The sequence below is a fragment of the Protopterus annectens genome, chromosome 2.part2, assembly GCF_019279795.1.
Source record: "Protopterus annectens isolate FY-2018-M chromosome 2.part2, PAN1.0, whole genome shotgun sequence".
NCBI classification, from domain to species: domain Eukaryota; kingdom Metazoa; phylum Chordata; order Ceratodontiformes; family Protopteridae; genus Protopterus; species Protopterus annectens.
In genome coordinates, this window is record NC_056730.1 from 152,529,670 (window position 1) to 152,553,421 (window position 23,752).

Here is a 23,752-nt window from a genome sequence, read left to right on the forward strand (position 1 = left end):
TTTTGGTTTCTAATATCTCTCGTATGTTCTAAAATTCTGTCCTTCAATAGTCTATTCATTTTACCTATATAACAGGCAGGACATTTCGTGCAGAAACTAAAGTATACTATACTATACTGTATAGTATACTATATGCACGAAGCATCAGAGACTATCCATGTGCAACTAACAGTGGGTAAAACTGCCTTCCAGTTTATAGCCTGCTACAGACCACCCTCCCAAACCCTGGAACCCCACTCGGCCTTTCTGAGAACACTGGAAAATATGAAGGTCTCTCCAAACACCATTATATTGGGCGACTTCAACTACCCAAACATAGACTGGGAGCATTACTCTAGCTCCATCACCCTAGCCCAAAGGTTCCTAGAATTTATAAACTCAAATGCTATGGAACAACTTGTTACCACTCCCACAAGAGGGGAAAACATACTGGACCTGATCATCACCAGCATGGGGACTCTGTGCTCCAGACCAGAAGTGTATCCCTCACTGGTAAGATCAGACCATAAACTAATCTCACTGGATATTCACATCCCGACCCCACCCCCTGCCCAGAAAACCACAGTGAAAAACTTCTCTAAAGCAAATTTCACACTCCTCAAATCCAAGGTGGAATCCTTCAAAGCCCCCGGGCCTCTGGAAAATACGGCCCAGACCGCAGAATCCTTTATAAACTATAAACACATTCTGTGAACACCTTCGGGAATGCATGGATCATGTGATCCCAAATAAAACCAAGACCCAATCCTCCAAAGGCAGACGTCCTGTCTGGTGGACCCCAGCCATAAACAAACTATACAATAGAAGGAGGAAGCTACTAAATGATAGAGCAAAATCCCAAAAAGGGAAGGCATCACTGATCAGTATTAGCAAAAAACTACGGGCATTCATAAAATTGTCTAAGGCCAGCTTCGAGAGAAAAATTGCACAGGACACTAAGGATAATCACAAGGCTTTCTTTAGTTATGTTAGGAACCTGGGTGGCAATTCCCAGATATGCTCAGAATTAGTCCAAAATGACAAATAATACACTGAACCCACAGACATTGCCAACATCCTAGCTGACAGGTTCAGCGCAAACCCCCCCCCCCACCAAAAGGGCAAATATCTATCCTAGCAGAGTGTTGCCCCCCTGACATCTCAGATGCTTAGATAAGTGCCGCCCTCTCCAAAGCAAAAAACACAGCATCAATGGGACCAGATGGTGTCCCGGGCTGCGTCCTACATGAACTCCAAGAAGAGCTAAACCCAAACATAAAACTACTGTTCAATCTCAGCCTTACTACAGGATATGTGCCCAAAGAGTGGCGTACAGCAACAGTGGTCCCTCTCCATAAAGGTGGTGCCTCAACGGATCCTGGAAACTATCACCCCATAAGCCTGACTAGCTTGCTCTGCAAAGCTATGGAAAGGATCATCATGGACCTCATAAATAAAGATATTGGGGACCTACAGACACTGGATCCTACCCAGTTCGGCTTTGTTAAGGGCAGATCCTGCCTCTTAAACCTGGTTGATTTCTTTGAAACAGACGCCAAGGCCATTGACGAGGGGAAGGTGGTCTACACAGCCTACCTGGACCTCGCAAAAGCCTTCGATACAATACCCCACTCGGGCATTATAGATAAGCTCACCAGCTTAAATATAAACCCCTATGTCACTAGATGGATTGCAAACTGGCTCGAGGACAGAACCGACATGGTTAGAATTACTGGAGCCATGTCAGACTCCAAACCAGTTACAAGTGGTGTCCTACAAGGCTCAGTCCTGGGGACCTCTCTTGTTCAGTATATATTTCTCGGAGGTACAGGCCAACACGGAAGGACTGTGGCTGACCAAGTTCGCAGATGACTGCAAACTGGGCGCCATAGTCGACTCTCCAGCTAACACAAGCATCCTCCAAAAGGGCCTCATAGAAACAGACAACTGGTGCCAGAGCCATGGCCTCAAGCTAAATGCCAAAAAGTGTATAGTCATCCCCTTTGGCAAAAACAAAGTGCCCACAAATTACCACATAGGTGGTAATCCATTAAGTACAGAAGAAGTAATTAGGGACCTGGGGACCCAAGTTGATAGCAATCTCTTATTTGACAACCACGTGGCCAAAGTGGTTAGAAAAACATTTTATATAGCCCACCTAATCATGGAGGGATTCACATCTAGATCAGGGAGGTCATCGTGCCTCTTTACTCATCCCTCATCAGGCCCATAATTGAGTACAATGCCCTTTGGGATGTACCTTACCAGACACCTGCAGCAACTGGAAAGACCCCAAAAGTACCTCACCAAGAGGATCAAAGGGCTCAAACAGATGCCATATGCTGCCCGGTTAAAGAAACTCCAGCTCTACACAGTGGCATACCGCCTGTTCAGAGGCGATCTGTGCCTGACGATAAAGCCATGTCCAACCCGAATTAATGGACATGCTGCACCTCAGAAAATCCAAATCCCATCGAGCTACGCTGAGAGACTTGAACATCAGCACTGTAATAAATAGTATTTGCTGCTGTGACAGATTCATAACCCAGAGGCTCCCTTCACTCTGGAATAAAATCCCAGTCCAGGTTAGGCAGAGTCCCTCATTGACCCTCTTCAAGAGGAGTCTTGATGAGTGGATGGGAGATCGTAGGTTTACCCCGGGTATCACTTCTGTGTCACTGTTAGACAGAGGCGCACAGTATACTAACCTCGAAAAAGGGCATAGCAAAATTCATTTAAAATGGGTGGTGAAAGCCAAACACACTCTGGCTAGGCTTATAAATGCCCTAGGGCAGATATTCACAGATCAAACAATAGTACTTGTAGCCTGTCCATCAAAGCTTTCATATAGGTATGAGAAATCTCACAGTAAATAGCATTTTTTAGGTGTGTTATGGTATAGGTTCATAGGTTAGTACTAAGCTAACTGCCCTTGCGAGCCATTTTAAGCCTAGCCAATTATGCCTTGTGAGATTCAAACCTTGCACCTTGTGTTTGTAAGGCAAACACCTTAACCATTAAGCCAGTCTCCCAACCCTATTCAAAGGAAATCACACAAAAACATACCCCCACCCTCACCCACACACACACACACACACACACACACACAGTCAGCAATTGCTAGATTCAAACCCCTACCTAACAATGTTATGATACTGTCGAGATGCGCATTAACACAACGCGCTATATGCTTTACTTTTTATTATTATTATTATTAACATAAACTTCTCTATCTAGAATAACAATCCCTCCGCCTTTGTCAGCAGGACGAATTTCAATACTGTTCAAGTGTTTAAGGTCTGGAAGTGCTTGCTGTTCAGAGCTAGACAAATTGTGAAAGACATTATTACTTCCTTCAGTTAATTTATTCTCCAGTGGCTTTTCACAGATGTCAACAAACAAGTCAATGCCAGGGTTACTGGGAGATATAAAAGCACTAGGTTTCTTACGTGCAGAAGTTTCATTGTGAAATAAAGTCTTAAGGTTTAATGTCCTGTCAAAAAGTTTAAGTTCTTTTATTGTATTAACTAAATCTACTTTTTGAGCTGGGACAAAACCCAGTCCTCTATTTAAAAGAGATAGCTGTGAGTCATTTAAAGGAAAAGAAGAAATATTAAACTAAACCTGCTTTGTTCTTTACCAAGTTCTGTTTTTGTCGTCCACACTGTGTGTTCTCCTTGTCTTGCCAAAAAAGCGATTGCGAGACCTCCCTCTTATCGGTAGTGGTTTCTCTAACAAAAAAGCTTCATTTAAACCATTTGAACTGCTCTCTTCAGATTAGTTGTTTTTGCTTTATTTATGTGAGCAGGTCATAGTAACAAAGTATTTTTAGGTTTGACTACTGGTATATTTTCCACTGTAGGTAATATTGTATCAGCCAGCAATGCAGAGTTAATTGTTTGAGACAAACTAGCAAGTTGCACTTTGTCACAGTTGGACTTAGTAGCTTGTGCATCAGGAGTGCTTTGCATACCTGTTACCTGCTGTTCATTGTTTATAGGGGTATGCCCACTTCCTAATTGTAGCCTCTGATTTTCCTGTGAGTTTCTTTCACGATTCCAAAAAAAGACCTTGCCCATTTTAAAATCATGCAAGTCTCTTTGGATTTTACGTGTTTTTGCAGTAGATAAGCGTTTTTCATACTGATTAATTTGTTAATGTAGTTGGTCAATTTTATCAGCTATGACTTCACCAAGGAATGTATCAAAGATATTATTATGTAAAGTGTGCACTTCTCTTAGTAACTCATTTTCTTCAGGTTTAAAGAAATCAACTAAGAGTTGCATGTACTTAGCACTACATTCTAAATTCCGGTTTTGCCAGCGTTTTAAGAGGTCTGGATATGTCTGCCCATAACTGGGCATAGTTAGTACTCTTAGCACCTCTAGGTGCAATTTTCAATTGTATGCATGCCTCTATGTGAAAGCGTTGCCATTGTAAACGCTTATATTTGTATAAGGTATTCTCAAGTGTCCTGAAACTTTGTAGAAAATTCTCATATTGCGTCTTGTCAAACTGTGTACGAACCTCAGTTTGTTGTAGTGTATCCTGCATTAATAACGGATTGCCATGGGTGTTTAGTATCATTTCAAGTCGTTCATTCATCCTTGTATGGCATATTTTGAAGTCCATTGGCCCCACATCCATGGCTGCCCCAGCGTAAGTTGTAGTATCATCGACACCTGCCATGTCCAGGTAGAGGTAAAAAGCTTCAAAATACTGGAATAAAGTCCTCGACTCTGGATGAAGTAACGACTGATAATAAAGAAGAAGCATTAAGTAAAATAAAACTTGCTGGATGCACACGGCGCGTAACTATTTAGAAAAAATGTGAGCGCTTTCGCAGAGTACTCTCTGCTTCATCAGACAAATTATAGCAGTTAAAACGTCATTTAAATAGTGATGCATCATAGTGTCAACCAATCAGTTCCATGTTAAAATCAATACACCAAATAATACTTAAGGTATAAAAATGTACATATAAACATATATAAAAATATATAAAAACCACTTACAAAAAAGACTGTATAGAATGTGGGGTACATTTTTAAAATTTTCTAGGTACGATGTTAAAAGCTATATAAAAAAGCATAAAAAATACTCTATAACTAGAGCATCAGTGCTTCAAGGCCCTGTTTCTGAGAAATGACTTTAAAGAAACCTTAGAGTTTAGGCCAGGTGGTCTGTCTGCTTGGAACTTAATAATCCATTCTTGTTCCAAGGCTTTAGTATTGTTAGTAATATTTCCACCTCTTTTATTTCTATGGACTGTATGTCACATGCATTGCTAATGCATTGCTTTCTTTTTCAACGTAAAGAAATCCAAACTAGTCCCTAGTCAAAAGATTGTATTCTTGGGAGCAAGCTTGGACACAGCATCCCAGATGCCATTCCTTACTCCAGGAAAACAAGCCTATCTAACAGGCTACTTTACTCAAATGGCCACCAGAACCCAGCTGTCTGGAAGGAAAATCCTGCAGGCCCTAGGGTTCATGGCCTCTTGCATTCTACTAATTCCATATGCCTGACTGCATATGAGGAAACTTCAGTGGTACTTAAAAAGTCTTTGGTGCCAACATTCCCAGGACCTGCAAACAGTCATATACCTATCATACCTTGTCTAAGGGCAGAGTTTCTTTGGTGGGCAGCAGCATACAACCACAACAAGGGACTTCGATTTACTCATCCCCACGCTGCCGAGACCCTAACCACAGACGCATCAGACTATGCCTGGGGGACACATTTGGATGACAAGTGTATTTAGGGCCACTGGAGCCCAAGTCAAATTCATCTGCACATCAACCAAAAAAAGATGCTAGCTGTTCACGCTCTGATAGCTTTCATACCCCCTACTCTCACCAGGACCCCTGCTAATAAAAACAGACAACACCACAGTTATGTGATGTATCAACAGGTAGGGAGTATCCCCCTCTTACCCACTCTGCTTGCTAGCCAGGGCCTTGTGGAACACGGCCTTGGACATGCATGTTCATCTGCAGGCTCAATTCCTGCCAGGCAAACAAAACTCTCTGGCAGATGACTTGAGCAGAAATCTCCAAGACCCACACGAGTGGCAGTTAGACCCCAACACTTTCAGCCTTCTAACCCAGAAATGGGGGACCCCCGCAGGTGGACCTTTTTGCCTTTCCCTACAGTCACCAGCTCAGCAAATTGTGCACCAGGACACCTCACAGCAGGGCCTGGAAAGTGGAAGCCCTATCCTTCCAGTGGGTAAACCTCTTAATCTATGCATTCCCCTCCTGCCTCTTTTCGCAAGAATATTACTCAAGATAAATCAGGACAGACCAAAGACCATACTGATTGCCCCAGACTGGCCATGCTAGCACTGGTACCCACTACTACGCAGCCTGTCACCGCCACCCTGGCACCTTCCCCATATCCCAACCCTCCTCACTCAGCAGGAGGGACAGATCTTGCATCCGTAACTGCAAACCCTGAATCTTGCAGCCTGGCTTATTCCTTGAATTCTCCCCCAGTGACCAGCCCAAGCAAGCAGGTGCTTTACGTCATTCTTGAAGCCAGAAGACCCAGTATAAGAAAATCCTATGCTGATAAGTGGAAAAGGTATTGTTCCTGGATGCAGTCTAAAGGAGAGGACACAGCACTGCCCTTCTTACCTCTAATCCTGGATTACCTAGCAGATCTACTCCAAAGAGGCCTGTCGTCCTCCTTTAAGATCCATGACTCTGCCCTCTTGGCTCATTACAACACTGAGCCACCTCTCTTCACTCACCCTCTCAACAAACAGTTCCTGAGAGGGGCAAACAAGGCCACCAAGGAGAGCCTCCAACCCTGCTTAAGATCTTAACTTTGTACTGGAAAAGCTCACACTACCCCCATTTGGGCCTGCAGCGTCAGCAGAGTTAAAATTCCTCTGTTGGAAAACAGCTTTGCTTCTGGCCATCACTTTAGCTAGGAGTGTCTGAGCTACAAGCACTTATGGCTGTGGGAGCCCTTCATTATTTTTCATGCTGACAAGATCTTCCTCAGGACTAACCCTTCCTTTATGCCTAAAGTGGTGTCCAGTGTGACTCTCAACCAATCTTTCCATTTGCCAACCGTCTTCCCTTATCCTCAAAACAAAGGGGAAATGATCCAGCTATCCTTAGATGTGCATAAACATCTCCGATTCTACCTTGATAGGAGTAATTCATTCAGGAAATCTGACCATTTACTAGTAAGTTTTGCACCGGGGCAGAGGGCAAGGCAATTTCAAAACAATCCATTTCTAAATGGATAGCACAGTGTATCCATTTCTGCTACAAACACCATGGGAAGCCAACCCCTCAGGGGGTCAGAACGCATTCCACTAGGCAACTTCTACAGCATTCCTCTGGGGAGTCCCTAGCAGGGACATTCTGGAAGCTGCTACCTGGAGTTCTGTTCACACCTTCAGCAAATATTACCACTATCTTTTCCAAGTCCAGGGTGGGTTTTGCAACAGCAGTCCTGCAGGGCATTCTAGCCAACCCCAACGCTTCTTGACTGCCTCCACCCATTCTTCAGCTTTGGGAATCAACCCAAGTGTAATGACTGCAACAGTGAAACACGAAGAACATAGTACTGTTGTGTACACTTACCATAAATGTAGATGCTCGAGTGTATTCACTATTGCAGTCCTGGTTTCCCTCCCTCCAGCCCCCTTTTCTCTCTCTTCTGTCTATTATTCACCCCTTACAGGGCTATTGGTATTTACTTTTTACTGGTGGTGTTTTCCCACCATAACTTAGCTCCCTATTTAGGGCAAGAAAAACTGATATAATGGCGTCGGCTGCCTGTTTTTATACCCCTGACGACCTAATGTCAGTCCTGAAGCGACAACAACCAATGCAGAAATACTAAGTCTCTGGTATTCGGGCTGACTGAGGGCTACCTGCAGGCAGATAACCCAAGTGTGATGACTGCAACAGTGAATACACTCTAACATCTACATTTATGGCAAGTGTACACAACTGTACTTAGCCAGTCTCCTTGGTTCCACATTCCCCCATCTGCAAGAAGGAATAAAGCTGAGAATAAGTGATTCAGCTGTGGCTGGTCATGATTCTGTAGACCTGTTACCCCCCAAGTCCCTCTGGTGCTACACCAACAGCCATTAAGGACTAGGGGATAGTCACATTCCCAGCGGCTGTAGGATTGCCCTTTACAGGCAAGGGGGGAACACTCTTGCCCGTCTTATGGGAAGCATCTGGTGTTGGGGGTCAGAATGGGCTTTTAGGACCACTTTGTTGTCATCCCCTTGTCCTCTTTAGAGATCCTTTATTGTGGAGTCTTGACCTTTTATTTCAAGCAGTTGTCCTGTCGATGTGGGATCCTCTAGCCTTTTGACACACGCGTTCTGTAGACTGCCATTTCACTCCTTGTAAAACTGCCTCCTTCAGGTGTCCAGTGCATGGGGCCAAAGGGAGTATCCTTTTGGCCCTTTAAAGGAAGAAACTCCTCTTCATTGCCCTCTCAGAAGGCAGTCTTTTGCCCCTCCTTCTGTTGCCCTTTTTTCCTGAAAACGCAAACCATGTCTTTTTGTAGGTGTTTCTTCTCCAATTTCTGTTACGAATTCTGGACCTAAGTGGATTGTTGAAGTGTTGCTCACTTGTGTTCTGGGGGGTGTCTTCCTTGGTGTCCTGTAGTTCATTGCTGGAAGAGCAAGAGGATTTCATTCACTTACCCTCCTGGAGTGAGGTTGATTGGTTCATCAGTGCCATCAGGTATTTCACCAGCTGGCCCAACCTGCAGTCTTGCCCACTGCTCTAAGTGTAGGTATCTCCAGTGCTTGCTTGCTTTGCCCTTAACAGGCTATCACCTCAGCTATGGATCTGCAGCTGTCCCTTCTAGAGTTGAGCCCGTTTTACCTTTGGTGTTTCTTAGTACTCCACCTTCTTTCTGGTCCTTGTGTGACTTTCTGGATCCTTCCTCCAGGATGGTTTTACTGCTTTAGGAGTCTTGAGACTTCAGTATGGTGGCTTAATGTTTGCTATAACAGATGTGTTCTTACCGTATCATTTTTATCTATGAAGAGGATCTTCGTTAACAAGTCAGGAATACCCTGATGCTGTACCATTGTAGATGGATGTTCATCGTGCATACAGCTGCAGTCATAACAGATGGGTTTTCCTGCCGTCAGGCGGGTCCTCGGTCGGCCGAATTCCAAAGTCTAGGTCCGGCATCGGTTGTCGTTGCTTCCTCCCTGACGTCAGTGCGACAGGGGTATAAAAGATCCAGCCAACGCCATTTTCTTCAGTCTTTCTTGCCGCGCGGTGCCCGAAGCAGAAGCAGTTCGCAAGTGCCGGTCGACCAGCTCCTGAGATTACGAATATTTTTCAACCAAAGTCTTCTTGAAAGCTAAGTACCCCGTTGGGGAAATTTTTCTTGCCTCAGACCGATGTCAGACAAAGTTAATAATTGCATTTCTTGTGGGAAGCAAATACCGCATAAGGATTTTCATTCCCTCTGCATTCCTTGCCTAGGCCCAGACCACGACGTCTCGGCCTGTCGTTTTTGTGCTACATTCAACAGACGCACTACTAAGCGTCGGGAGGAGTTCGCCCAACACTATTTTGGCAAAAGTTTAATTACATTATGTCGTCAGATACTCCGACTCTAGTGATAAGTAAAAGGCGCAAAGATAAGGACCGACATACGAGGTCCGCAACTTCTACCGACACCACGCCAAAACCGACTACAGGTGCTCCGGTTCTCAGTGAGGCACCTACGCAGCCCCTGACTACCGACGACACTTCATTGGTGGTGTCTTCTGTGCCCGAGGTCGCAGGCTGTTCGGCCCACACCCCGACTACAGATACCGAAGCCACTATTGGTGGTGAAACTCAGAGGTTAGATAGACCTGCCACCTCTCAAGGTGTCTACAGGCCTTCCTCTTCTTTTTCCATCAAGGCTTTCACCAAGTCTAAATCAGCCATGCATTCTAAAAAACAAGCTCCACAGGGCCCGTCTCAAGGCCCCATGCCTAAAAAGCAGATGCTGAAAATGGCTGAGGAATTGATTACTCTTATTAGGGGTTCTCAACCCCCCCCCCCGACAAAAGTCCCAGAGTGGAGGAAGAATCCCCCTCCTCAGACCAGGCCTCCATTATTTCAGAACATTCTGAAGACCAGGAACATTCTTACTCCCCTTTTGAAGATTCTGATGCAGAGGAGTCAATTCCCTCTGTCCCCCCCCCCCCGAGGATTACTCTTTTGGGGAAACCTTACATACCTTGAGGGAACACTTCCACTGGGAAGGCCAAGAGTACTCAGACTCCAAGAAAAGGTTTAGAGATTTCCTCTTGCTCCCTCAGCACAGGCCTCTGGCTATACCTCCTGTCTTAGACATTCTAGATGACGTGTATTCAGAGGCCTGCCTTAACCCAGATTCTTTACCTCTAGCTCCAGTCAAGCCTGACAGGTATTACCGGGTTCCTGACTCACACCAATTCCTACACAAAAGCCATGCGGCTGACCCAGAAACTATATCACAGGGTCCCAAGGGAATTAAGGCCTCCACTGCTAAAAATCCATTACCTTCAGAGAGAGATTCCAGAGCTTTAGAGAGGTGGGGGGGGGGGAGGTTTACACCTCGGTCACCTTAACCATGAGGGCATTAAACTGTCAGTTCCATATGGTAAAGTACCAACAATTTCTGTTATCACAGTTGAGAAACACAATGTCACAACCTGAACAACCAGACTTGAAGGAGTTGCAGGATTTGATACATAGTGCAGAACAAGTGGGTAAACGTACCTCGCAATGTGGTTTTGATGCTTTAGAGGCCTCATGTAGAGCTGCTGTTACAGGATCAGTCATACGTGTAGGCATGCCTGGCTCAAAGAGCAAATCTTACCAGATCATGTCAAAGCCAAATTGCTAGATGCCCCTCTGCAAAAAGATGTATTGTTTGGTGTTAAAGCTGAGGAGGTATTAAAGAAAATGGAGGAGAAGGCAAAATCAATGCAAACAGTAAAAGATTTCCTACAGGTACAACCTCCACGTTTCAGTAGAAACTGGCCTTCTAAAAATTGGTCCTTTCCAGCCACGGACAGACCCTAAAGAGGTAGATACAGGCGCCTGAGGGGCAGAGGGCAATCTCAAGGATCATTTAGAGGCAGACTATGGCAAGCACCCACACAAAGAAGTGGTGAGGATAGTTCACAGCCATTCAGAAAGCAGAACCAATGACTTTCCCCTTTGCATGCCAAGCAAGGCTCAAATGGCAGCACCTTTAGACAGAAAACTGGCATTATTTTCAAAAAATTGGCATATTGTCACAAAAGACAAATGGATCCTGGACATTATAGACAGAGGCTACAGATTTCACTTTCACACCCTTCCAAAAATGAGAGGCATGCCAAACCTGCCACACAATCAAAGGGCAGAGGCACAGAAACAAATTTCAGATCTCATGGACATGAAAGCTATTCAAGAGGTACCTGTACAAGAACAGGGTCAAGGTTTTTATTCAGGACTATTCCTGGTACCAAGGAAGGGAAAAGATTGGAGACCTATTTTGGACCTATCCATCCTAAACACTTTTTTACTCGTACCAAAATTGAAGATGCTCACATTACAGCAGCTTCTTCCCATGCTGGACAAGGAGTCTTGGCTGGTAACATTGGACCTCAAACAATAATTTTCCTGGGTGCCAGCTTGGATACAAACACCCAGATGGCCTACCTCACGCCAGAGAAACAAGGGCAACTATCTCAATACTTCAAAAAACTGGTAACTTTCACCAGGCTGACTGCAAGGAAAATCCTGCAGGCTCTGGGATTCATGGCATCTTGCATCCTACTAATCCCGTGTGCAAAGCTGCATATGAGGAAACTTCAATGGTTCCTGAAAAACATATGGTCTCAACACAGCCACAGTTTGGAAACAATTATACCACTGATTCCATGCCTTCAAAAGGAATTTCTGTGGTGGGCTCAAGCATGCCAAAGAAACGCAGGTCTCCCATTCTGCAAGCCTCAAGCAAATCAAATAATCACAACAGACGCCTCGGACTAAGCCTGGGGGGCGCACATGACAGATCGGTGCATTCAGGGAAAATGGTCCCAAAAAGAAAAGCAGCTACACATCAGTCAGAAGGAAATGCTAGCAGTAATAAATGCTGTTATAGCTTTCAAGGACCTACTGCATCCAGGCCAGCTATTGATAAGGACGGACAACACCACAGTAATGTGGTACATAAACAAACAGGGAGGTACCCATTCCATACCCCCTATGCAGGCAAGCCATGTCTCTTTGGAACATGGCTCTAGAATTACAAATCGAGCTTCAAGCACAGTACCTGCCAGGCAAGGAAAACACACTGGCAGACAACTTAAGCAGAAATATGACAGATCCACACGAATGGAAGTTGCATCCTCAAGTTTTCACAAGGATAATTCAAGCATGGGGAAGGCCAGACATAGATCTCTTTGCCTCCCACAGAAATCACCAATTGGCAAAATTCTGCTCAAGGACCTTTCATCCACAGGCCTGGAAGGTGGACGCACTCTCCTTCAGTTGGGCAACAATGACAATTTATGCCTTTCCACCTCTCTCTCTCTGCTGCCCAAAGTTCTATTAAAAACCAGAGCAGACAGACCAAAGATGATTCTCATTGCTCCAGACTGGCCAGAACAACACTGGTACCCACTCCTGAAAAGCCTGACTCATTCCCCACCATGGATCCTGCCTCTAATGCCTCTTCTACTGACTCAGCACAACTTCAAAACTCTACACAGTCAGCTGAAAACACTCAATCTAGCCGCATCGAAGATTCCTTAAATTCATAACAGGCCCTACTCTCCAAGGAGGCGCAGGATGTCATTTTGGAGGCCAGAAGACCTTCTACAAGAAAAGCCTACTCTGCAAAATGGAAACGGTTTTGTGCCTGGAATGAGAAAAAGGGTCAGAATCCAGGAATACTAAATTTACCCCAAATATTACAGTACCTAGCTGAGATGCTAAGCAATGGACTTTAATTCTCCTCCATCAAAATCCATGCCTCAGCCATTTCTGCAAAATACAACACTGATCCTCCTTTATTCTCTCACCCCCTCTTAAGACAGTTCCTCAGAGGGGCTAAGAATATAAAACCCCCAAGGAAACAACTAGTACCTGCTTGGGACCTCAATTTCATGCTAGAAAAACAGACTTTGCTTCCTTTTGAGCCAGCTGCTTCAACAGAACTACAGTACTTGTCTTGGAAAACAGCCTTCCTCCTGGCAATCACTTCAGCTCGCAGGGTTTCGGAACTACAAGCCCTCATGGCTGTGCAGCCTTTCATCATTTTCCATCAAGACAGAGTTACCTTACGAACCAATCCGTCCTTTATTCCAAAGGTAGTATCCAGGGTAGCCTTGAATCAGGCTATCCACTTACCTACCTTCTACCCTAATCCTCAAAACAAAGGGGAAAGACTGCTACATTCCTTGGACATTCACAGACAGCTGCTTTATTATTTGGACAGAACAAAGCCTTTCAGAAAATCAGAGCAACTCTGTGTCCTATGCTGCAGGAGCTCAAGGGAAGCCTATTTCCAAACAGACAATCTCAAAGTGGATAGCCCACAGCATATGCTTTTGTTACTCTTTTCATGGTAAATCTGTACCTGCAGGCATCAGATCTCACTCCACAAGGGCCACAGCTACCTCTGCAGCTTTCCTCAGGGAGGTTCCTACCAAAGATATTTTGGAAGCTGCCACTTGGAGTTCCGTACATACCTTCTCCAAGCACTATCACCTACCATTATACTCCAAATCTAGAGCAGGCTTTGCCACTGCAGTCTTGCAGGGCATCCTGGCTCCTCCTAATTCCACCTAGTCCCTACCACCCCTTTTTTAGCTTTGGGATTCTACCCATCTGTTATGACTGCAGCTGTATGCACGATGAACATAGTACAGTTTTGTACCTACCATAAATGTAGATGTTCGAGTGCTAATACAGCTGCAGTCCAGGTTTCCCTCCCTCCTTCCCCTCTAGGGGTATTCTTTTATGGTGTATTTGCTTGCAACTACTGTTTTTTGATTATATTGCATTGCATTATTACATAATTTTATGTTTTGCCTTCCTTCTGGGTGCACCTGACGTCTGGGGCAAGAAAAACTGAAGAAAATGGCGTCGGCTGGATTTTTTATACCCCTGTCGCACTGACGTCAGGGAGGAAGCGACGACAACCGACGCCGGACCTAGACTTTGGAATTCGGCCGACTGAGGACCCGCCTGACGGCAGGAAAACCCATCTGATGTCCTTCAAGAATGCAACTGCAGTCCTGACATATGGGTTGTCCTGCCTCAGGCAGCCCTTCGGTCGGCCGGATTCCAAAGTCTGGGTCCGGCGTCGGCTGATGTCGCCTCTTCCCCGACGTCAGAGCGGTTGGGGTATAAAAGCATCAGCCGACACCATCTTCTTCACTCTTTCTTGCCACGCGGTGCCCGAAGCAGAAGCAGTTCGCAAGTGCCGGTCGGTCAGCTCCTGTGTTTTCAGTTACCGAAGTCATCAAAAAGCTAAGTACCCCGTTGGGGAACTTTTTTCTTGCCTCAGCCGATGTCAGAAAAAATTGAAAAGGTTAATAATTGTTTGTCTTGTGGTAAACAAATACCTAATAAGGACTTCCATTCTTGCTGCCTTCCCTGCCTGGGCCCAGACCACGATGTCTCGGCCTGTGCTGCCTGTGCTTGCTTTAATAATTGCACACTCAGGCGCCGGGCAGAATTTGCCGAAGACTTTTTTGGCGAAAATTACACTTATATCATGCCGTCGGAACAACCGACAGCACATATTTCCAAAAAACGCAAGGACCGGGACCGACATCCTCGGCCTGTGTCGTCCACCGATACCACGCCTAAGCCTTCCGCGAGTGCATCGGTCTCTTCGGAGGCGGTAATTCTACCGCTCCAGGCCGACAACTCCGCTTTACCGCGTACTTCGGTCCTGGAGGTTTCCCCGGTGCCGGTTGTTGATTTTCCTCCCAAAACCGAAGCTCAAGATTTACCTGACACCATGCCAGTGGATAAAGTTACTCCTGCACGTGGGGCAGCTAGGCCTCCGGTCTCCATGTCCATCAAGTCCTACACACGTGCTAAGGCTGCCAGCCAGGCTAAGGCCCATCCTCCTAAAACTTTCTCCCAGGGCCCCTCTTCTGATAAACAGATCATGACCCTAGCTGCAGATTTAATCTCTCTAATCAGTGGTTCTCAGTCGCATCCAGACAGAGGTTCTCAGCCTCCTGCAGATAAAAGGCCTAGGATTGAGCAGACAGATACCCTCTCTTCGGATGAAGCCTCTAGGGATTCAGAGCACTCAGATACCCAGGAAGAATCCTTACAGGCCTACGAGGACTCTGATGCTGAGGAATCAATTCCTTCTGCCTCTCCTCCAGAGGATATTTCTTTCGGAGAAGTTCTCCACTCCATGAGAGAACATTTTCAGTGGCAGGGTCAGGAATTTTCTGACTCCAGGAAAAGGCTACGTACCTTCCTCAAGTTACCCCAGCACAGACCTTTAGCTATTCCTCCAGTGTTGGATGTCTTGGATGATGTATACTCAGACTCCAGTGCTTCCCCTGATTCTCTCCCTCCTGCTCTTGTCAAGCCAGACAGATATTACTGGGTTCCTGAAACTCACAAGCATCTCTTTAAGGCCCACTCTGTGGATCTAGAAACTATTTCTCAGGGGCCCAAAGGAGTGGCTACTTCCTTGGCCAAAAACCCTTTGCCCGCAGACAGGGAATCAAGGTCCCTGGAGAGATGGGGCAAAAAAGTTTATACCTCATCCACCCTTGCCATGAGGTCACTTAACTGTCTTTCATATGTTTCAGTACCAGGATTACTTAATGGATGATTTGCAGAAAAAGTTAGCCTCTCCTGAGCCTATAGATAGAAAGGCATTGCAGGATTTGGTTCATAACACTCAGCAGGTTAGCAATCATTTTCTTCAGTGTGGTTATGATGCATTGGAAGCTTCATGTAGGGCAGCTATGACAGGGGCCGTTATACGTAGACATGCTTGGCTGAAAGAACAGCCACTGCCAGACCATGTTAAAGTAAAGCTCCTAGATGCACCTCTGGAAAAACAGAAGCTTTTTGGTGCTGCTGCACAGGATGTGTTGAAGTCTATTGAGGAAAAGGCTAAATCAGTACAGACAATCAAGGATTTCCTTCAGGTTCAGCCACCCAGATTCAGCAGGAATTGGCCTTCAAAGAATTGGTCCTTTCCAGACACTGACAAGTTTCAAAGGGGAAAAAACATGCGTGCTCGAGGCAGAGGGCAATACCGAGGCTCCTACAGGGGCCGCCAATGGCAACCACCAAATCAGAGAAGTGGCGCAGGGAGTTCAGCTGCACCACAGGGACAATCACAATGACTTGACTTTCACTTCGCCGACCAAGGCTCAAAGAGAAGCACCTCTAGGCGGAAAATTATCCTTATTCTCAAAAAACTGGCACATTTTAACCAAGGACAAATGGATTCTGGACATAGTAGACAAAGGTTACAGGTTCCACTTCAGCACCTTATCAACGAGACAAGGCAAGCCAAATCTGCCACAAAATCAAAGGGCAGAGGCACTCATACAAGTTTCAAAGCTGTTACAAATAAAAGCAATAGAAATGGTTCCTCCTCAGGAACAAGGCCAGGGATTCTATTCAAGACTGTTCCTTGTTCCGAGAAAAGAAAAGCAATGGAGACCTATACTGGACTTGTCCGCTCTATACACTTTTCTCATTGTGCCAAAATTCAAAATGCTGACTTTACAGCAACTCCTTCCCATGCTGGGCAAGGGGTCTTGGCTGGTTACTCTGGACCTCAAGGAGGCATACCTGCATGTCCCAATCAGACACAGTTGCAGAAGATACCTCAGATTTCTTGCAGGGTCAGAGCATTATCAATTCTCAGCATTGCCGTTTGGCTTATCTACTGCGCCCAGAGTATTCACGAAATGCCTGGCATCAGTAGTTGCACATTGCAGGCTCCAGGGGATTCAAATATACCCTTACCTGGACGACTGCCTTATACAAGCAGACAGCAAAGAAACCTTGATAAGAGACTTGGACTATGTCATTCAATTACTACAGGCTTTGGGATACACAGTCAACATTCAAAAATCAAGACTACTGCCATCCCAACAGATTATTTTTCTAGGAGCCAAATTGGACACACAATCTCAAATGGCTTTCCTCACAGAGGAGAAGCAAGAGCATTTACCAGATTACTTCAAAAGCCTAGCAAAGCTCACCCAGCTGACCGCAAGGAAAATCTTGCAGGCCCTGGGGTTCATGGCATCTTGCATTCTTCTGGTACTTCTGGCAAGACTACACATGAGAAAGTTACAATGGTACCTAAAAAGCTTATGGTCTCAACACAGCCACAATCTAGAAGACGTAATACCACTCATTCCATGCCTGCAAAGGGAATTTTTGTGGTGGGCTCAAGCAAGTCATTTAAACCAAGGCATGTCTTTCAACAAGTCAAACCATTACAGCAGATGCCTCAGATCATGGATGGGGTCGCACATGGAGGGCAGATGCATTCAAGGGCAATGGATTCCCTTGGAAATGCATCTGCACATAAATCAAAAAGAGATGTTGGCAGTGATACATGCAATCGAGGCTTTCGGGAAATCCCTTCAACAAGGTCATCTGCTAATAAGGACAGACAACACCACTGTCATGTGGTATATAAACAAGCAGGGAGGCACTCACTCTTACCCCCTCTGCAGACTAACAATGACTCTTTGGGAAAAGTCCCTGAATCTGAACATCCACTTGCAATCCCAGTTTGTTCCAGGCAGGGACAATGTTCTGTCGGACAGGCTGAGCAGAAATTTCTTGGATCCACACAAATGGATGCTGCATCCACACATTTTCTCACAAATAACAAGTGCATGGGGAAGACCGGACATAGATCTCTTTGCTCCTCACCTCAATCATCACCTGGAGAAGTTGTGTTCAAGGACGCACCATCCTCTAGCCTGGAGAACGAATGCTCTCTCCTTCAGCTGGAATTTCCTAACAGTTTATGCATTCCCTCCTCTACCATTACTGACCAAGGTGTTACTGAAGATCAAAGCAGAACAACCAAAAGGAATTTTGATAGCTCCAGACTGGCCAAGGCAGCACTGGTATCCATTGCTACTGAGCATAACTCACACCAAACCGTGGCCCTTGCCTCAATGGCCTCTACTTCTAACTCAGCACAATTACAGGACTGTTCATCAAAACCTGCAAACATTGCAGCTGACAGCTTGAGGGTCCCATGACTTTCACCCATATCTCTTTCCAAAAAAGTACAAGAAATCTTGCTGGAAGCGCGCAGACCTTCCACCAGAAAAACCTATTCAGCCAAGTGGAAGAGATTCATCATCTGAAATGCCAACAAGGGTCAGGATGCATCAGTAATGAGCATACCACAGATATTAGAATACTTGGCAGAAATGTTTCATAGTGGCCTCTCATATTCTTCCATAAAAATTCACGCTTCAGCAATCTCAGCAAAATACAACTGTGACCCACCTGTGTTTTCGCATCCCTTGCTAAGACAGTTTCTAAGAGGGATAAAGAATATCAAACCTCCCGGAAAACCACCAATACCTGCATGGGACCTCAATTACGTCTTGGAAAAATTAACTCTTCCTCCTTTTGAACCAGCAGCATCTTCAGAAATGCAATTTCTCTCCTGGAAAATGGTTTTCCTGTTGGCAGTTACCTTAGCAAGAAGAGTCTCGGAGATACAGGCCTTCATGGCAGTACCTCCCTTTCTCATTTTTCGTCAGGACAGAGTTTCTCTAAGAACCAGTGCTTCATTCATGCCAAAAGTGATATCCAGGGTGTCTCTAAATCAAGCAATTCACCTGCCTCCTTTCTTTCCCAATCCTCAAAATAAGGGGGAAAAGTTGCTGCACACTTTGGACATACACAGACAATTACGCTACTACTTGGACAGAACAAAGACCACCAGAAAGTCTGATCAACTATTTGTAGCCTATGCTGCTGGAGTGCAAGGAAAGGCAATCTCCAAACAAACAATTTCAAAATGGATTGGACACTGCATCAGATTCTGTTACTCTTTCCATGGAAAAGGTGTGCCAGCCAATATTAGGCCACACTCCACCAGAGCTATAGCCACATCCACAGCCTTTCTAAGAGGAGTGGCTACAAAGGACATTCTAGAGGCTGCTACATGGAGCTCCGTGCATACATTTACCAAACACTACAACCTGCCTTTGTACTCCAGATCCCGAGCAGGCTTTGCTTTGGCAGTCCTGCAGGGCATTTTAGCTACACCATCCCTTTCTTAGATCCTACCACCCCCAGCTTGGCTATGGTATTCAACCTATATGTCAGGACTGCAGTTGCATTCTTGAAGGACATAGTACAGTTTTGTACCTACCATAAATGTAGATGTCCAATAGATATGCAACTGCAGTCAGGTTTTCCCTCCCTCCTACCCCTCTGTAACTCTCTTTTTTGGGTCCACTCCCCCTTTTTCAAATTAGCTGGGGATATCTGTTATGGTGTATCTGTTTATTACTGTTGTGCATGTCTGGAATTTTTATCCATTCTCTAAATTTAGCCTTCCTTGGAGGGCACCTGGCATCTGGGGCAAGAAACACTGAAGAAGATGGCATCGGCTGATGCTTTTATACTCCAGCCGCTCTGACGTCGGGGAAGAGGTGACATCAGCCGATGCCGGACCCAGACTTTGGAATCCGGCCGACCGAAGGGCTGCCTGAGGCAGGACAACCCATATGTCAGGACTGCAGTTGCATATCTATCGGACATCTACATTTATGGTAGGTACAAAACTGTACTTTATGACTGCAGCTGTATTAGCACTCGAACATCTACATTTATGGTAGGTACAAAACTGTACTTTATGACTGCAGCTGTATTAGCACTCGAACATCTACATTTATGGTAGGTACAAAACTGTACTTTATCTCCTCTCGTGGGCTGTAGATGTTGGAATCTCTGCAAGCTTGGCAAGTGTATGCTTTTATATTTGCCAGCAATGAGGCTAACAGCTGTTCCTTGGTCTTAATTTGCAGTAGTGCATTTGTTAGTGGCAAGGGGCAGCTGGTAGGTGTATGGAGGTGAAATCACTAATTCAGTAGATGCATGTTACCTTTTTAGCTGTGACGCTGATAAGTGGTTCTCTTAAGTTTGCAGATTATTGTAAATTGGGAGTTTGTCATTCGATCTTCCACTGACTCGCAGTTGCTCCAACAGGGTTAAGACCATGTTAACAGTTGGTAGAATGAGGACAGTGGTCTCATGTTGAATGTGAAAAAGTATAGCATAGTTCATGTTTGTAAACAAAACATTTCCCATACTATATAGGTGACAAGCTTCCCTCCAGTCAGTCAGTGTTATAAAAGGTCTTGGCACTTTTATAGATAATTCCTTATCTTTTGACTCTTATGTCACTGCTGTACTTAGGAAAGCATTCTGTGTAGCTCATGCAGTTTCCAAAGGGATCTTCTCTAGATTTAAAGAAGTCTAATTCCACCTCACTCTTATCTGATCAGACTTATTATAAATATGTAATATCCCTTTTGGAATGTATTTTTCTAAATGTATAATTCAACTTGAGAGACCTCAAATGTTCCTAACTAAAAAAAAAAGGTCAATGGCATGAAAAATCTTGGTTATCAAGGCAGACAAACAGTCTGTATATATACTGTTTCTTATAGATTATTCCATGGGTATCGTCTAATTTTTTGAATCATGAAAGATCCAACCCTATTTGGCTTTCTGTTCCTTCACAGAACAAATTGCAATATCAGATCAAAGGAACTGTTTCTCAACAAATAAGATGCAGTGGCTTTATAGATTCATATCTCAACGCGTCTCCTAGTTCTGGAACAAGCAAAGTCGCAGCATTACTACCTTCAGGATTAACCTAGATAACTGGCTGGACTACCTCAAATTCCTTGAGGTCGGAGGGAACTTGTGAATGAGTTATTGGCTAGGCTTGCAAAGGTTTGCATACTGACTGTGTAGTACTTGCTTATGAGCATATGTTCTTTGTTTTTGGTTTGCAGGCAGGTACTTGCTAGTAACGGGGAGACTGTTATGGAGGCAATTCCAAATATGTAGTTGATGTATAATGCCATGATGTGCTTTGCCTTTGATAGTCATCTCTTCCTGAGTGTGTGAACTTCTGGAAAAATATGTAGATTGTTTTTTGTAGGAGATAAATCCAATGATTCCAGCAATCAAGGAAGATCCTCTTTGTAGTTCAGCTGAAAGAATGTGTGTGTTACACATGGGTACATACTCATTATTTTCAGAATTTTGACGACCATCACTGTTAGACTTTCAGGGAAGTGTTATTTATAAACTGGTATCTTTTGTGTGTGTGTAGCATTGTACTCTTCACCATGTACTGCAGTGGCAGGTAGTTTTTATAACACTACCATGTTCATCACCGCCAGAGAACAATTGCAGATAGCTGAGCATACTCCTTGGTAGCTGTAGAGGAAAACCAGGAAGAAGTTGATCCAAGAATTTGATTGGTGATTGCTAGCATGGGAGGAGAGAGCACTAGGCTGACCATTGTAGGATTAGTTTTAGTTATATTTTTCTGACAGTGTTGTTTTTTTAATTGTGTTATTGATCATGGAAGTACTGTTGCAGTATTTTATTGTACTGACTTTAATGTAGTTTGTTGTTCTGTTTTTCAGCTGTGTCAGCTCGTGCACGGCCAAGTCAGATCACAGATCAGTCTTCCTCCATTCACCAGAATGGTAGCGTTCCAGATATATCCCCAGCAGCCCAAGCTATGAAAAAAGAATTTGGACCACCTTGTAAGGAAAAAGTAATTGTAAAACAGAGAACAGTACAAATGTTATTTCATTGCCACTGTTTTAAATACTACTTTTTAGTGTGTGTTTCATTTATGCATTCTGCTTTATCAGATTTTTTTTTTGGGGGGGGGGGGGGGTTGGTGATGACTCTGTGATTAATGTACATGAATCATTTATAATGTGGAACATTTTTGATCAAGTCTGGAGTGATGCTCTGAAAAGCATTTAACCTAAGAAATAATAAAAACCCTAAAAGGGTGCTCCTAATAGGGGGTATTAGCACTAAGGGGCTAATAGCTGAATGTACGTCTGCAGTTGCTTTTTCAGTGCTTGCATAATTAATTTTGACCCAGTGTACACAGTAAGCAAGTTCCTATTTTTGACACCTAAAATGCTAAAAAAGTTTCCTTACTCGAAAAATTACAAACCAGAACATATAACTGCGCAGATGATACTTCCTGGGAGAATATCAGTGTGACCCACAGTTACAAGTGCCGTAGCTTTTACACAGCTACCTTTGAAGAGGCAGAGAGAAAGAAACAAGAAGTCTGTGTCACTGAGAGAAAGATAGCAGCTTTAGTCTGTGCTAATTGCAAGGCCCAGCAGGGATCCCAGGTTGGTGCCATATCATCTGGAGAAAGTGAGTGCTCTAGAACCTAGGTTATTACATAATGCTTCATTCTTTTAGGTGTACTTAAAAAAAAAAGTTGACCTTGCATTAATGAGGGAGGGAGCAGTTTTGTGTTCTGTACTGGTTGATGGGTGATTACGGACAGTGTATACTCAGAAGTCCCCTGTTGGGGGGGGGGGGGGGGGTCTCTGTTTCCACATTGAGAACATGTTGCATCTGGAGCATATTGCCCCAGTAGCTTAAATGAAATGATTTTGCATGTTCTGCTGGCAGCATTCCATGGCTGAACTTCAGACTTGGGAATGTCTATTCCCCGGCCTTGCTCCATTGTGACTTGGGCAGAACTTGCCATGTAGGGTTGAGGACACATTATATGGTTCTCCCATGCTGATTTTGTCCATGGGTTTAGTCCAGACACTGGCATACATATGATGATCATCTTGTGGAATTTGTTATCCTTGTGGGTGCAAACACATTAGGAGTACTATTGTGTGCTAGGCTCAGGCCCAGCACATGCCTGTCACACTGAAGGACCTTTTCTGACATGTGCTAGCCCAATTACAGGGTCGCTGGCATTCACCTGTCATTCTTTCATCTCCTCACATTTTAAGGGAGCTGACACCACTCCTTACTAAGCCGAGTAAGGTGGAGATTCTCCAGGTGTTCATCCTATTGATCACTGCACTGCTGCAGTAGTCTTAGCTATATGGGTTATATCCTGACAGAGTTATAACAGGCCAGCTTCCAAAGCTTCAGGGCACCTTTCACATGCGCAAACTGTTATGCAGCTCGAGCTCAGCTGTCTAAAAGACCAGGTATGGCACAAAGCCCTCCAGAGCTTTACTGCCACAGAAGACTATGCTCCGCTTAGGCTTTCAAGGATTGACCATCTGCTTGTGCTTTGCTTCCTTTGCTGAGCAGATAGGTTCCCTTTGGGAGGGAGGGACTTCCATTTTCTTAATTTTGGCGGTGTTTTATAATTTCAATTCAGGAAAGTTACTTTAAAACTAGGAGTGTTGTATGGTAGCAGACTATCTGGAGATATATATAAACCTGTATGTATGTATGCATGCGAAGATATATATATGTGTATATCTATATCTCTATATATATATATATATATATCTATATGTATGTATATATATATATATATGTATGTATATATATATATCTATATATATATATATATATATATAGATCTATATATAGATCTATATATAGATCTATACACACACATGCATACATATAGGTTTACTGTCAAAATAATGAAGCACACCTTACCGTATGTCAGAAGGTAAGGGTGAAAAAAGGCAAAACTGCGACCTCAAATCCTA

The 23,752-nt window shown here is 44.4% G+C and overlaps 1 protein-coding gene across 1 annotated transcript in view; it reads left to right on the forward strand.

Annotated features, from left to right (window-relative positions):
- KIF2A (kinesin family member 2A) overlaps positions 1 to 23,752 on the forward strand; it is a 2,798,933-nt gene that overhangs the window by 748,997 nt on the left and 2,026,184 nt on the right. The window contains exon 5 of the mRNA XM_044063819.1: positions 21,665 to 21,787. Coding sequence (XP_043919754.1) covers positions 21,665 to 21,787 — 123 coding nt within the window. The remainder of the gene's footprint in view (positions 1 to 21,664; positions 21,788 to 23,752) is intronic.